A 16,234-nucleotide genomic window follows, 5' to 3' on the forward strand; every position below is an offset into this window, starting at 1 on the left:
TGTGCTCCTTAACAGACAAACAGGTTTTTAAAAACACGGCCTCTTCCATTCCTGGTGAGGCTGACAACCTCGAAACATTCAGCCCCCAAGGGGTCACAGCCTGTCTCCACCCTGGGCTCCATCGTAAGGCCAGTTCCACAGCAAGGAACGAGCTCCCAGGTCTCTGGTTTGGGCACATTTATTTTGGCTCTTTACATATATATATACACACATATTATTTTTTTTTTCCATGATAGGAGGAGAGGGAGAAAAATGACACTTTCTTTTATTTTTGTTTTTCTGCCTTTGCAAATTCTGTGCTATGTAAGGCGTGTGCGAGGAGCAGGGCGGGGTGGGGGTGGGGGAGGGGGGAGGGGGCAGGCTCAAGGGCAGATGCCCATGCATGGGGTGCTGGGGAAGGTCTTCCTCATCGCCATGCACTTCTCCTTGTCGATGCACAGGGTGTTGGCCTTGATGGCCAGCTCGTGCTCCAGCCGGCACTTGGTCATGACCAACAGCTGCAGCGTATCCCGGGTCTCCCGCAGCCTCAGCTTGAGGGTCTGCAGGGTGTCGTCGATGGTGAACACCTCATTCACTAGCCTGGGGACAGAGCAGAGGGGAAGGTGGGTTCGGCCAGCTGGAGGGCATAGGTGCCTCTCCCATGTGCCAGGCACTGGGAGACTCAGAAAGCCAGGTGGGCAGGGCTCAGCCAGCAGGGAAGACAGTGGCGGGGCAGGCAGGTGGGTGAACAGGCCACAGAGCTGCTGAGGACGGTGAGCACAAAGGTAGACACAGACGGGATGTTCAGAAAACAAGCCAGCAGCTCCTCAGTTAGGCACAGACTCAAGACAGGACCCACAAGAACTAAAAGTGAAGTGAAGTGAAAGCTGCTCAGTCATGTCCGACTCTTTGCGACCCCATGGACTATCGAGTCCATGGACTTCTCCAGGCCAGTATACTGGAGTGGGTAGCCTTTCCCTCCTTCAGGGGATCTTCCCAACCCAGGAATCAAACCCAGGTCTCCCGCACTGCAGGTGGATTCTTCACCAGCTGAACCACCAGGGAAGCCCATGAATACTAGAGTGGGTAGCCTATCCCTTCTCCAGCAGATCTCCCCGACCCAGGAATCGAACCAGGGTCTCCTGAATTGCAGGCAGGTTCTTTACCAGCTAAGCTACCAGGGAAGTATAAACAGACACTCAAATCCTTGCACAAATACTCATGTGGCACTAATGAAAAGTGAGTGAAAGTGTTAGTTGCTCAATTGTGTCTGACTCTTGCAATTGCAAGAGACTTCCCTGGTGGCTCAGATGGTAAAGCGTCTGTCTACAATGCGGGAGACCTGGGTTCGATCCCTGGGTCGGGAAGATTCCCTGGAGAAGGAAATGGCAACCCACTCCAGTACTCTTGCCTAGAAAATCCCATGGACGAAGGAGCTTGGTGCAGGCTACTGTCCATGGGGTCACAAAGAGTCGGGCACGACTGAGCGACTTCACCTGCAACTGCGTGGACTATATCCAGCCAGGTTTCTCTGTCCATGGAATTCTCCAGGCAAGAATACTGTTGTGGGTAGCTATTCCCTTCTTCAGGGGATCTTCCCTACTCAGGGATTGAATCCAGGTCTCCTGCATTTCAGGCAAATCCTTTAACGTCTGAGCCATCAGGGAAGCCCGAGGCACTAATAACAAGAGTCAAAAGGTGGAAACAACCCAAAATGTCCATCGACAGATGAATGGATGCACAAAATATGCTTTGTCCCCACATGGGCATATTATTCAGATGTAATGAAAAGAATGCAAAGAACTGACTTATTGGAAAAGACTCTGATGCTGGAAAGATTGAGGGCAGGAGTAGAAGGGGACAACAGAGGACGAGATGGTTGGATGGCATCACTGACTCGATGGACATGAGTCTGAGCAAGCTCCGGGAGTTGGTGATGGACAGGGCAGCCTGGTGTGGTGCAGTTCACGGGGTCGCAGAGAGTCGGGCATGACTGAGCGACTGAACCGAACTGAACTGAACTGAATGAAAAGGAATGAAGTGCTGATATGTACTACAACATGGATGGACCTTGAAGACATGATGCTGAGTGAAAGATACCAGACGCCACATCTGAACCCCAGTACCTGTGAATGTGATGCTTTTTGGAAGTAGGATTTTTGTGGGTGGAATTCAGTTAAGGATCCTGAGATGAAATTATCCTCCATTAAGTGTGCTGTGCTGTCGCTCAGTCCTGCCTGACTCTGTGCGACCCCATGGACTGTAGCCCACCCGGCTCCTCTGTCCGTGGGATGCTCCAGGCCAGAATACTGGAATGGGTTGCCTTGTCCTCCTCCAGGGGATCTTCCCGACCCAGGGATCAAACCTGGATCTCCTGCATTGCAGGCGCATTATTTACTGTCTCAGTCACCAGGGATATGGACCCTAAATCCAATGACTGATCTCCTTACAGGAGAAAGGAGGGGAAGATTTGAGACACAGAGACACACAGGGAAGAAGACTATGTGAAGATGGAGGCAGATGCAATGATGCAGCTACAAGCCAAGGGCTGCCAGCCACCACCAGGAGCCAGGAGAGGGGCTGGGAGATGATGCTCTCTCAGAACCCCCAGAGAGAATCAACCCTGCTGATACTCTGATTTCAGAGGTTCGGCCTTTGCAAGTTTCAGAGGAGAAATTCTGTTGTTTTAAGCTAGCCAGCTTGTTGGTCATTTGTCACAGCAGCCCTGGGTCACGAATACACCTGGTGAGCTGTGATGGTAGGTTGGTTGTGGGGCTGGGACCCACCTGGAGGTGGGGGGAGAGACAGTTCTCAGAACTAGAGCACATGCTGCTAGGAGACCCTGGGTGGATCTCAGGGTGAGCTTCCCCGTGACAAGCCTGAGCTAGAGAGAGGTGACATCGGCAGCCTGGAGACCCTTCTTTTCTTGGGGCTCTCTCAGCCAGCGCTGTCCGCAGAATTTTCAGCAGCGATGGAGATATTCCGTTCTACGCCTCCAGCCACACATAGCTCCTGACCACTTGATATGCAGTTTGTGCAAGTAAGAACCTGAATTTTATCTCCAGGCAGTGACCAAGGCTGTAGAAACCTCAGCGCATGGCACCACTCAGCATTTTCTCTCTGAATATTTTTCTTCCTCCTCTTTACTCCTCCAGCTCTCTTTGCCCCATTATCTCAGCTCAGAAGGAAGACAAGCCACTGAGTTGGGGGGGGAGCCTGTCACGCGGCCACAGAGAGTGAAGACAGTGTCCTGAGCTTGGAGGCAACAGAGCAGTCAAGCGACCAGCCCCAAGTCACACGGCAGGGTCACAGGAAAATACTCCCCAAGTCCAATGGCCATTTCCTTCCTTGCCTGATCATCGTGCCGTCCCAAACCCCCACCCCTAGACTCACAAACCCTGTTTCTGGGCCTACAGCGAGCCTTGTGCCCCTTTCCCCTCAGCAGAAGCAGCTCCTCCTTAGCTAACTGGGACGGGCAGGATTGGGCTGTTCGGAGGGCTCGCAGGTGAGAACTTCACAGAAAGGGCGCTGGGGGATGGGTGAGGTGTGGGCTGAGCGCCACTTTCACAGGAGCCTAGATGGAGGTGGGTGGGTGGGGGGGCGGAGGTGGAGCGATCAAAGGGCAAGGACCACGCCTCCGGGCTGGGCGGCGCCGCCTCAGTGGCTTGGAGAGTTCCCGGAGCAGCCCAGACCTACAAAACCGTCCTCACTTGGACGAGAAGGCGGCAGCGCAGAGGGGTGGCCTCCGTGGGTGGGGAGGCCACCAAGGGCGTCCTCAGAGCCCCAGGCCCCCACCCAGTGCCCTGTGGAGTCGTAGGCCCGGGTCTCCTGATGGGTGGAGGGTCCGTTTTCCAGACCCAGCTCTCGAGACCTGCCCCTCCCCTGCCGGCCCCCCGACCCCACCCCCGACTCACTTGAACTGGGCGGTGTCCCTGCACAGCTCCACGTTGGGGCGCCGGGTGCGGCACTCCAGCCTCGTCTGCGCCACCTTCAGCGGGCACTCCTTGGCCATGATGGACCTTTCTAGCAGCATGATGGTGTTCTCCGTCTGGAAGATCTCCTGCAATGTCTGCGGGGAACGTTTGCGGTATCGGAAGGAGCCTGAAGTCGCACTCGTGTGCTTAGCCGCTCGGCCGTGTCTGACTCTTTGCCACCCCGCAGACCGCAACCCGCCAGGCTCCGCTGTCCACGCGGATTCTCCAGGCAAGAACACTGGAGGGGGTTGCCACGGCCTCCTCCAGGGGAATCTTCCCAACCCAGGGATCGAACCCAGGTCTCCCGCATTGCAGGCAGATTCTTCACCCTCTGAGCCACCAGGGAAGAACTTGCACTTAACCAACCATAAGCACCCCCTAGAACTGAGTGTACTAAAGTTACGACACGTCATTGTGTATAAACCTTCTGTTCTCTTCCCTGTCATCCCCGGCAGCTCTAGATCTGTGAGCAGTTCTAGTTTTCATGGTGCCCTTCACCTGCGAGGAGGTTCTTTAGAGGTGGACTGCGCTGACACCCCTCCCAGACTTGGCAGGGCCCAGTGGGGAGGTAGTGACAGCCCACTCCAGTATTCTTGCCTGGGAACTCCCCTGGACAGAGGAGCCTCTGGGCTACAGTCCCTGGTGTCGCAAAGGAGTTGGACACGACTCAGCGACTCAACAACAACAACAAATAGCGAGGTGACCTGTGCTCTGTTCTGGACAAGCCTGGAATGGTACCCTGCCATGGTGTCCCTCAACATCCTTCCTTCAATTAATCTAAGGGCTTTTCTGTCTCCCTCACTAGCATGTGAGTCCCAAGAGGTCAGGGGCTTTGCTTTATCGATTGCTACATCCTCCCACCCATCGCCAGAACAGAGCTCGGTGCAGAGTGAGGGCTGTCAGATAAATACAGCACGCCCAGTTAAATGTGAATTTCAGATTGACAACAAAGCATTTTTAGTACAGTAAGTCCAATTCGTTCCTAAGTCCAACAAGTTTAACCTAGATACCAATTAACACAATTGGCGATATAGTACTGTACTCTAATAGGTTTTATAATACTTTTCACACAAATAATAGATAAACAAAAAATAAAACATTTTTACTCTTATAGTACAGTACCTTGAAACTACAGTACTACAGGACAACACCTGGCATACAGGGGCTGGCATCGGGTGAACAGGCAAGAAGAATTACTGACTCGAGGAAGTAGAGGAGGTGGGAGATGGCAGAGCTGAAGGATCGTCAGCAATAGGAGATGGAGTGTGTGTGCATAGTCACTTAGTCGTGTCTGATTCTTTTTGACCCTTTGGACTGTAGCCCACCAGGCTTCTCTGTCCGTGGGATTTTTCAGGCAAGAATACTGGAGTGGGTTGCCATTTCCTCCTCCAGGGGATCTTCCTGACCCAGGAGAGCAAGCTGCAATTTCACTCACTCCTGATGTTAATGGAACGCACGTTGGTATCTTTGAAAGTTCACAACTTGAAGGTTCATATATGTAGGGGATATACTGATATATCTCAACTATTGCATAAGACATACTTACACTAGAAAGTTGTTTTGCTGTTGCTCTGAAATTCAAGCTTAAGAGGACATCCTGCATTTTTATTTGCTAAATATGGCAACTCTACTCATAGTAGGAGCTCAATAAACATCCACTGAATGAACAAATGAATCACAGTGGGACCTTGAAGTCTAGATTTTTAGTTAGTTTCCCAAGGGTCCTTATGCACACTGAAGTTTTGGACCAGTGTGCCCTGAAATTTATATGGTCCTGTCACAGATTTTAATATGCAGAGAACTGTTACATGTGAGTATACCAGTGCTCCTGAATGGGGTGGGGACTGCAAGTCTAAGACCCTGTCTCACTTTTAGGGACTTTATAATCATACTGTTTTTCTCTTTGACATGAGCGCTAAAGAATTGATGCTTTTAAACTGTGGTGTTGGAGAACACTCTTGACAGTCCCTTGGACTGCAAGGAGATCAAACCAGTCAATCCTAAAGGAAATCAGTCCTGAATATTCATTGGAAGGACTGATGCTGAAGCTGAAACTCCAGTCCTTTGGCCACCTGATGCAAAGAACTGATTCACTGGAAAAAAACCCTGATGCTGGAAAAGACTGAAGGCAGGAGGAGAAGGGGACAACAGGATGAGATGGTTGGATGGCTTCACCAACTCTTCAGACATGAATTTGAGCAAGCTCCTGGAGTTGGTGATGGACAGGGAAGCCTGGCATGCTGCAGTCCATGGGGTCGCAAAGAGTCATACATGACTGAGTGACTGAACTGAACTGATGAAATACTCACAAATCATAACATGACTCTTTTAGCTGGGTTGATCCCATGTTCTATGGGCAACAAGAAATTGCTTAAAAGAGATTTTTTTCCCCAAAGAAGTAAAGTCTTGGCTTCCCTATTACCTTAACACGTTATTGACTAGAGACATATAAATGTATCTTTTGTCACCCAAATGTTATTGACTGGAGATGTATCAATATGTTTTTAGACAGTGATACAATTAACACCACTGTGTAAAGTTGTTAGAACTTAAAGTTGATCAAAGATTCATTATCCAACTTCTGACTGTCATTATCATTCATATTTTTCTCCCTTAGGGGTTTTTGTTCCAACCTTATGTGTATTATAAATGCAAATTTACTACCAAAAGTTTTCAAAACTGATGCATTGCAAAATTTTAAAGAAGTATTTTTCATTGAATTTTATGCAGGTACTTTTTCTGATTATCTAAACAACACATATACCAGTATCTTAGAGGATGACAGTCCTTCAGAGTATAATTCTGATTCAGATGATGTGAATATTAGACCAAAAAAAAGGCAAAAAAATCTTAGTGATGGATTCTGAAATGGAAAGGGAAAATGAAACTCTTGGTGCTGGAGAAGACTTTACAGGTGTGGCTTCTCAGGTGGCACAGTGATAAAGAATCCACCTGCCAATGCAGGAGACAGAAAAGATGCAGATTCAACCCTTGGGTCAATAAGATCCCCTGAGGAGCTCATGGCAGCCCACTCCAGTATTCTTGCCTGGGAAATCCCATGGATGGAGGAGCCTGGTCGGCTACATTCCATAGGGTCGTAAAGAGTCGGACACTGAAGCAACTTAGCGTACACACACACAGGTGAAACTACTGAATATAATAACCCACAAAGTGTTAGTGAAATAACAGGAATTAATTTTGGCCAGCCAAAATAAAAATCGCTGGCCAGAGGCATTAGTCTCTGGAAAAATCACCCCGCATGCCCTGGTCAATAATGAATTTGCATGCCTGCTTAGTCACTCAGTCGCGTCCAACTCTCTGTCACCCTGTGGACAGTAGCCCGCCAGGCTGCTCTGTCCATGGGATTCTCCAGGCAAGAATACTGGGATGGGTTGCCATGCCCTCCTCCAGGGGGTTTTTCCCGACCCAGGGATCAAACTCGAGTTTCCTGTCTCCTGTAATGGCAGGTGGGTTCTTTACCATTGAGACAGCTGGGAAGCCCTACCTTAAGGGAAAAAAAAAAAAGCCTACGAAGAGAACATGTTTCTGTTTCAAGAGAACAAAAGGATGCTCTTTTCCTCCTGGGGCTGAGACAGAGGCAGAGTTATCTGAGGGTGGGGTGGGAGGGAGTGCTGAGCTGCCTCTTTCAAATCCCACCAAAGAGGGAGACTGGCCCCTCACCTGGTCCTCACCCAGACCAGAGCAATGCCAACCAGAGGCTGGTTAAATGCTATCCCATAAGAATGTTCCGTGCCCAGCACGTGGGAAGGTAAACGCTCCACTGAGTGGGGAAAACTAGCTCCTTAGCAGCCCAGGGGATTTTTCTCAGAAACTTGCCCTTTGGATAGGAAGGTATGCAAAGCTCAGAGAGCATGCCCAACACACTGTAGAAGAAAACTGGGCCTTCCAACCCAGGTGGCTCATTGGTAAAGCATCCACCTGCCCAGCAGGAGGATTGGGGGCAGGCAGGTTCTTTGCCACTGAGCCACCTGGGAAGCCCCATTATGCCTCATTACAAGACATTGAGCACAGTTCCCTGTGCCATACAGGAGATCCTTGTTTATTTTATGTATAGAAGTGTGTGGACTCTCAACTCACACCACGCAAGTGAAACTGTTAGTCGCTCAGTGGTGTCCGACTCTTTGCAACCCCATGGACTGTAGCCCACTAGGCTCCTCTGCCCATGGGATTCTCCAGGCAAGAATACTGGAGTGGGAAGTCATCCCCTCCTCCAGGGGAATCTTCCTGACCCAGAGATCAAACCTGACCTCCTGCACTGCAGGCAGATTTTTTGCCGTCTGAGCCACCAGGGAAGCATGTGTCTGCTCATCCCAGACTCCTCATGTATCCCCCCACCCCTTTCCCCCTTTGGTAACCATAAATTTGTTTTCTGTGTCTGTGAGTCAGTTTTGCAAATACGTTGATTTGTATCATAGTTTGGATTCCATGTATAAGGGGCATCATATGGCATTTGTCTTTGTCTGTCTGATTTATTCACTTAGTCTGATAATCTCTAGGCCCACCCATGCTGCTGCAAATGGCATTGTTTCATTGTTTTTTATGAATGAGTAGCATTCCATTACATACCACGTGTTCTTTATCCACTCATCTATCCCTGGACCTTTAGGTCATTTCCATGTCTTGACTATTGTGAATAGTGCCACTACGAACACTGGAGTGCATGTGTCTTTTTGAATTAGAGTTTTCTCCAGGAATGGGATTGTTGGATCATATGGTAACTCTAGTTTTTTGAAAAACCTCCATACTGTTTTTCCACTGTGGCTGCACCAATTTATGTTCCCACCAACAGTGTAGGAAGGCTCCCTTTTATCCACACCCTCTCCAGCATTTATTTTCTGTAGATTTTCTTTGATGATGAAAAGGCCTATCTCTTGACTCTAGCGATAGGGCTGACATTCATTCACATGCTCAATCATTTCTTCATTCACTCACTAATTTATGGATTTATTGATTCGCTCATTGACTTAACTGTGGATGAGGCACCTATTGGGTGCTAAGCACTGTTATAGGTAGTGGACACAGCAGTGCACAGAACAGGTAGAAAACACCATCTTCAAGGAGTTACATTCTAGTATAGTGGTCCCCAACCTTTTTGGCGCCAGAGACAAGTTTCATGGAAGATGGGCTTTCCATGGACCAATGAGGCAGGGTATGGTTTCAGGATGATTCAAGAGCATTAGATTTATTGTGCAATTTATTTCTATTATTATTACATCAGTTTTACCTCAGATCATCAAGCATTAGATCCCAGAGGCTGGGGATCCCTATTTTAGTGGATTATTTGCCCACTTCTTTAGGCAAGATTTGTTAAGCGCCTGGGCTTCCCAGATGGTGCTAGTGGTAAGGAACCTGCCTGCCAATGCAGGAGACATGGATTCAATCCCTGGGTCAGGAAGATCCCCTGGAGGAGGGCATGGCAACCCACTCCAGTGTTCTTGCCTGGAGAATCCCATGGACAGAGGAGTCTGATGGGCCACAGTCCATGGGGTTACGAAGAGTTGAACACAATTGAAGTGACTAAGTATATCCGCACATTAAGCACCCATCAGCCCTTAACACAACTACGACCATCTTTGTGCTGTGCCGTGCTAAACTGCTTCAGTTGTGTCTGACTCTTTGCAACCCTATGGACCATAGCCCGCCAGGCTCCTCTGTCCATGGGATTCTCCAGGCAAGAATACCGGAGTGGGTTGCCATGCCTTCCTCCAGGGGATCTTTCTGATCCAGGGATTGGACCCTTGTCTCTTAACGTTTCCTTCATTGGCAGCTGGGTTCTTTACCACTAGTAGCACCACCTGGGAAGTGACCATCTTTACCATCACAGAAGTTCAAGTTCCTTTTTCCCTATTAACAACACATATTTGAATGCCTTTAGTGGGCAGGATATTGGTGGGAAAATGCCATCACTAGGAGGCATCCAATACATTGCAGTTTTCTGGGAACTCTCATGTGAGCACAGCAGTAGGGCAGGAAGACAGCAGCTCCCAGGGAACTAAAGCTTACTAATTATTTTCCAAACCTGAGGGCCACTTCCAGGAGCATGGGGCCAGCCTGTCCTGGCACAGCCTCCCAACACTTGCTCATCTCCCTTGATTGGCACAGAGCAGCTGGGGGATCCAGGGACTTCTGCAGGCAACAGGCTCCAGTTACATGCTAATAAGCCTGCTCTGCTTTCGTTATATGTATCTTTCCACCATGTGCGCGCATGTTAAGTTGCTTCAGGCATATAGGACTCTTTGTGACCCTATGGGCTGTAGCCTGCGAGGCTCTGTCTATGGCATTCTCCAGGCAAGAATACTGGAGTGGAGTGCCATTCCCTCTTCCAGGGGAATCTTCCCAACCCAGGGATCAAAACCCATGTCTCTTATGTCTCCTGCATTGGAAGGCAGATTCTTCACCACTTGCGCCACATGGGAAACCCAGCTACTCTCTACTCCTGGCAAATGCTGTTGGTTTTCCATCCATAGAATAACATAATTACATTTTACGGCTTGAATGAAACATGTAAAGTGAGTAACAGCCCAGGTGGTGGGGCAGGGGCGGGCAGGTAAAATCAGGAAGGGTGACGGTGAAGGAGGGTGCTGAGGGGCACCTATGAAGCCCCTTGCCCCTTGTCTCCTCCTCGGGGCTGGCTTTTAGCGGCGTGGTGGGGCAGCTGGAACCGACTTGCTTTTTCTCCATGCCACTGCCCCTTCCCACCCCACCCCACCCCACAGCATTTCTTGAACAGGCCTGCCTGTGAATTTTCCAGAACAGAAGGGGTTTTCCAGAATTGGCTGTTCTAGAACCCACTGATGACTCACACCCAAGACAAATCTGCCCAGGCGGGTCTAAACTCTGCCGAGAAATGATCCTCCAAACCTCCTGTCCAGCCTCCGTCACTCACAGCCAGGGTCCTCTTTATTGGAAGGGAGGAAAAATACACACACACACACACACACACACACACACACACTCCGTCTTGGGGGCAGCCCCAGATGCCTGCGCACCTCCAAGAGTCCCCGGGGGCAGTGATTCAGCTTCAGAAGTTTGAGGGATGTGACCCCCAAGGGGCAGGAGGCAGAGACCACGTGGGCTGACCAGAGGCAGGGGCTGGAGACAGAATGGCCTTGGCCTTCAGGCTCAGCAGGAAGCTAAGGTGCCAAGACTGAGCTCTGAGCTCCGGGACAGCCTGGTCCCTAGACCCCAAATTCCATGATGTCCCCCAAGGAGAAGAGCTCAGAGTCCAAGACGGTAATCCACGTATTCCAGCATATCCACTCCTGGTCTATACTATAGACACTGAAGGAGCCCAAGACCACACTGGAACATAGGTGTCAAGGAGGTTCAGTGAGCCGGCAGCACCCAGCTGCCTGTGACCACAGAGACGGACATATAAAAAATGGTAAATGAGCAGGTGGAGGATTTGGGCAGCCCAGAGAAGGGGGGGGGGGGGGGCGGCGATTAACCTCATATCCATAGGAACGATGCAAGGTGAGGAAACTGGGAAACAGAACAAGCTATTTGATACAATCCCTTTGGAGAAAAGTAAAGATCCATGCACATGCAAGGGCAATCCACGTTTTGTAAGAACACATTTAAACGGGTGACAGAGGAGGAGTGGTTAGATTGCATCACTGACTCAATGGACATGAATTTGAGCAAACTTCGGGAGATAGTGAAGGACAGAGGAACCTGGTGTGCTGCAGTCCATGGGGCTGCAAAGTCAAACACGGCTGAGTGACTGAACAACATTTAAATCAATAGGTCAGCATTCTTTAAAGAGGTCATATTCATTCATTCATTCAAATAGTCCACGAGGGCAAGGTCATCTATGGGAGAATAGGGATATTCTCCCTAAAGATATTCTCCTGAAATTTAGGGATAAAGGGGGTAAACAAGGAAATGAGGGGCTTTGTACAAACATATGTGCCAGGAGCCAAGACATATGATAAACTTACCTCTCTTCCCCGGATCAAAAGAGGAGAAAAAATCCCCACAATCCTATCAGATCTAAGGTTTCCTTTTAAAATAACTTTTTTAAGGGAGAAATTCTATTAAAGACAAAATGCTTTCTAATTGTAATGGGTGTTAATTCTTGCATTTGTTTGCCCATTAGCATTATCTGGACAGTTTTTAAAACTGCAGCTGTCTGCCCCCCTCCACCAGAGATTCAGATTTCACTGGCCCAGGGTACAGTGGGTGTCAGAAGGTTTTAGGAACTCCCTCAAGGTGCAGCCAGAGTCAGGACAACTGATGCATGTGATAGAGATGTGCAAACGCTAAAGAGTCCCATGGGGAAGGAGAAGGATTGAGGACTCCGGTTAGGGACTTGGAGGGGCAACTCAAGACTGTTCATCTTGGCAGGAAAACCCCAAGTGGAGTCACGGGAGTAATTTCATCCCTTGAAGGTATTTTTGGAGACGCATGTGTGTGATCTGTGCGCCGTGGGCTTGGGTTTCCAGCAAGGGACCTGGGGGAAAAGTGGCTGCCTCATCACAGGGTTTTCAAGTTTCTGGGGGAAATCTGACATCAGCAATTGGAAATCATGGTGCTCCGACCCCCAGCCCAGAGCTGTGCCCTTGTCCCGCACTGTGGTCAACTAGACGATCCAGACCTCGGCCCAGGCAGGCAGGAAGCTCAGAGCACAGGCAGCCTTGCCAGGTGAGAAGACCTGGGCAAGTCTGTACATGCTCTGCAGCTCAGAATCGCTCAGACTCAAGGCGCCTATTATGTGCATATGTGCATGCACACACACACACACACACACACACACACACACACAGAGAATGAGTATCTCAAACACCTTCACCACCCTCTGCAGGGGGAAGAAGATAAAGGTATTTGAGACATTCATTCACCCACTCACCCACCTACCTGCCCATGGAGCTGGTGGATCTCACAATCCACATCTAACCCAGCATGCTCCCACCACAGGGCCTTTGCACAGATTGTTCCCTCTGCCAGGGACGCTCCTTCCCCAGATCTCCACATGGCTCATTCCCTCATGCCCTTCTGGTTATGGCTAAAATGCCCAGAAGACCTTTCTCTGATCATTTCCTTTAAACTTACCACCCCCAAACCAGCTAGCACTCCCAATTGTTCAAATTCTGCTTTCTTTTCTCTATCGTCCTTATACCTTCTGACATACTGTGCTTTATTCATTAAAGAGCCTCTTGATGAAGGTAAAAGAGGAGAGTGAAAGAGCTGGCTTAAAAGTCAACATTCAAAAAACAAAGATCACGACATCCTGTCCTATCACTTCATGGCAAATAGATGGGGAAACAATGGAAACAGTCTTTATTTCATTAGCCCAAGACTATTTTCTTGGGCTCCAAAATCACTGTGGATGGTGACTGCAGCCATGAAATAAAAAAATGCTTGCTCCTTGGAAGAAAAGCTATGACAAACCTATACAGCATATTAAAAAGCAGAGAACACATTGCTGACAAAGGTCCATATAGTCAAAGCTATGGTTTTCCCAGTAGTCATGTACAGATTTAGACCATGAGTCATGTGAGAGTTGGACCATAAAGAAAGCTGAGAGCTGAAGAATTGATGTTTTTGGACTGTGGTGTTGGAGAAGACTCTTAAGAATCCCTTGGACAGCGAGGAGATCAAACCAGTCAATCCTAAAGGAAATCAACCCTGAATGTTCATTGGAAGGACTGATAATGAAGCTGAAGCTCCAGTTCTTTGGCTACCTGATGCAAAGAGCCAACTCACTGGAAAAGACCCTAATGCTGGGAAAGATTGAAGGTGGGAGGAAAGGGGGCGACAGGGGATGAGATGGTTGGATGGCATCACCGATTCAATGGACATGAGTTTGAGCAAACTCTGGGAGATAGTGAAGGACAGGGAAGCCTGGCATGCTGCAATCCATGGGGTCACAAAGAGTCAGACACGAATGAGCTACTGAACAACAACAACAACTCATTAATGTTGTCCATTATCCTCTACCAGGGAGTAAGCTCCATGTGGGGAGGGATTTTTGTTTTGCTCTCTGCTGAATCCCCACTGCCTAAACCAATCAGTGCCCGGGACATAGTAATAATATCACCTAACACTTAAAATAGTGCCAACAGTGTGCCAGGCATTTTGCTAAAAGCTGTACATAGCGACCAATTGCTCAGTCATTCAGTGGTATCCAACTATTTGCGACCCTGTGGGCTGCAGCCCACCAGGCTCCTCTACCCATGGAATTTTCCAGGTAAGAATACTGGAGTGGGTTGCCATTTCCTACTCCAGGGGATCTCAGGGATAGAACCCAAGTATCCTGCCCTCAGGGATAGAACCCGAGTCTCCTGCATTGGTAGGCAGATTCTTTACCATTGCACCACCTGGGAAGCCCACTGACTAATTAGTAGATGCTTAATGAACACTTTCTCCCTAGATGGAGCAAGGCACACCATGAGGTTATCTGCTTAAGAAGAAAGCAAAGACGTTGGCACCAGACGACCTGACTCTCTCCAAATCCCAGCCCCGGCACATCCAAGCTGGGTGACCTCAGGCAAGTGTCCTAGGCTCTCTGAGCCTTTCTAGTAAAATGGGGATCACAGCTACTCCATAGAGTGGAGGTGAGGCCACTGTGCCAGGCCTCGGAGAAGGAGCTCTTGGAAAGTGTATAAAGCGTATAGCAAGTGTATAAAGCCCCTTCACTGCTGGCACACGAAGCTAGCGACACTCCTTTGCGGTAACTTGAAAAGCATTGGTACCAGGTCCTACTCTTCCCAAAGCAAGCCCGTGCCTGTGCGTGCATGTTCCTCCCACAAACACGCCCTGGAAAAAGCCACCGTGCCCCTCCTTCCATCTTCCCTTGGCCAGCTAGAGAGCTCTCGCCCTCCTTCCCCATCTACCTTTCTCCCCAGTCCCTGAGCTGGGGAGGCATCCTGGGCAGGGTGTAGGGCTGCCAGCTGTGGGATTGGCCCGGGGCTCACCCCACGGGAGGAGTCTCCGCAGCCTTGGCCCAAAGCTGGAACTCAGTTAGGATGGATAGTCCCCAGGCCCTAGACTGAGAAAGGGGTAGTTCTAAGCCTCCCGTGTGCCAGGCATAGGGGGCAAGGGAGGCAGGTCCCTTCAGCTCACTGAGTCCTTCTGCAGTCACACAGATCTAGGTTCAAATACCAGCTCCAGCTCTTTCCCACCATGTGCCCTTCAACAGGTCGCTTATCCTCTCTGTGCCGTATATATTCATCTATTCAATATCCACTGAGCCTCTTCACTCAGTGGCCCCGTTTATGGGACCAGACATTGTTCGGGGCACTTGTTCTTTTTGTTGTTGTTGTTTAGTTGCTAAGGCATGTCCAACTCTTTGCGACCCCATGGACTGTACAGTCCATGGAACTCTCCAGGTCAGAAAGCTGGAGTGGGTAGCCAGTCCCCTTCTCCAGGGGGATCTTCCCAACCCAGGGGTTGAACCCAAGTCTCCCACATTACAGGCGGATTCTTTACCAACTGAGCCACCAGGGAAGGCCAGAATACTGTACTGGGTTGTCATTTCCTTCTCCAGGGGATCTTCCCAACCCAGGGATAGAACCCCACATCTTCTGCTTGGCTGGCAGATTCTTTACCATGGAGTCACCTGGGAAACCCATGCTTTTATTATCATGCTATAAAGTTAGCATAAAAATAATAACAAATAACCCACCAGGTTACTGTGCAGATTAAATGAGATACTGTATATAAAATGCTTAGTCCAGTGCAGGCACGTGCCATGAGGCTGTTCTTCCTGCCCACCCTACCCCCAGCTCCCATCCTGCAACGTTCAGTCCCTTAAAAGATTTTTCCTTTGGGATAATTGTTGTGTTGTTTAATGTCAGACAATAAGAAACTCGAAGTTTGTCTCTGCAGGCATCTTCAGTTCCCTCAGACCTCCAGTCCGGGCTCAACTTCCATCAACTCACTTATTAGGGTGTAAGGGATCAAGGCAGGGGTTGCCTGCGCAGTGGAGGAGGAATGTCCTCTTTCTCAGCTTCTAGAAAGCAGCTCAGGGAGGGTCGGCTCAGAGTAGAAGGTGGGTCAATCCCCCAACCCCCAAACCCCCAGCTCCGCCTGAAGAACCAAAGAGCTTTTTGTTAACAACACCCCTCTACCTTCCCAACGCCCCCCTCTCCTCCCCGCCCCTCGCCCCGGCTCCAGACAGATTCCCAGCCACAGGGGCCTCCTTGCAGGGTGTCTTGGAGGTAAGAGTCCTGGGCAGGAAGTCAGGAGACTGTGGTTCCATCCAAGCCCTAACACAAACCAGCTGTGGAACTTACACCTCACTCAGAGCCCTGGGCTGT

At 49.6% G+C, this 16,234-nt stretch overlaps 1 protein-coding gene across 1 annotated transcript in view; it reads right to left on the minus strand.

Annotated features, from left to right (window-relative positions):
* Positions 1-362: 362 nt before the first annotated feature.
* The window catches only part of TEKT5 (tektin 5), a 46,940-nt gene continuing 31,068 nt past the window's right edge, over positions 363-16,234 (minus strand). The window contains exons 6-7 of the mRNA XM_065920289.1: positions 3,894-4,048; positions 363-579 (exon numbers count right to left, since the gene is read on the minus strand). Coding sequence (XP_065776361.1) covers positions 363-579; positions 3,894-4,048 — 372 coding nt within the window. The remainder of the gene's footprint in view (positions 580-3,893; positions 4,049-16,234) is intronic.

Source organism: Muntiacus reevesi, chromosome 2 (genome assembly GCF_963930625.1).
Source record: "Muntiacus reevesi chromosome 2, mMunRee1.1, whole genome shotgun sequence".
Lineage (NCBI taxonomy): Eukaryota > Metazoa > Chordata > Mammalia > Artiodactyla > Cervidae > Muntiacus > Muntiacus reevesi.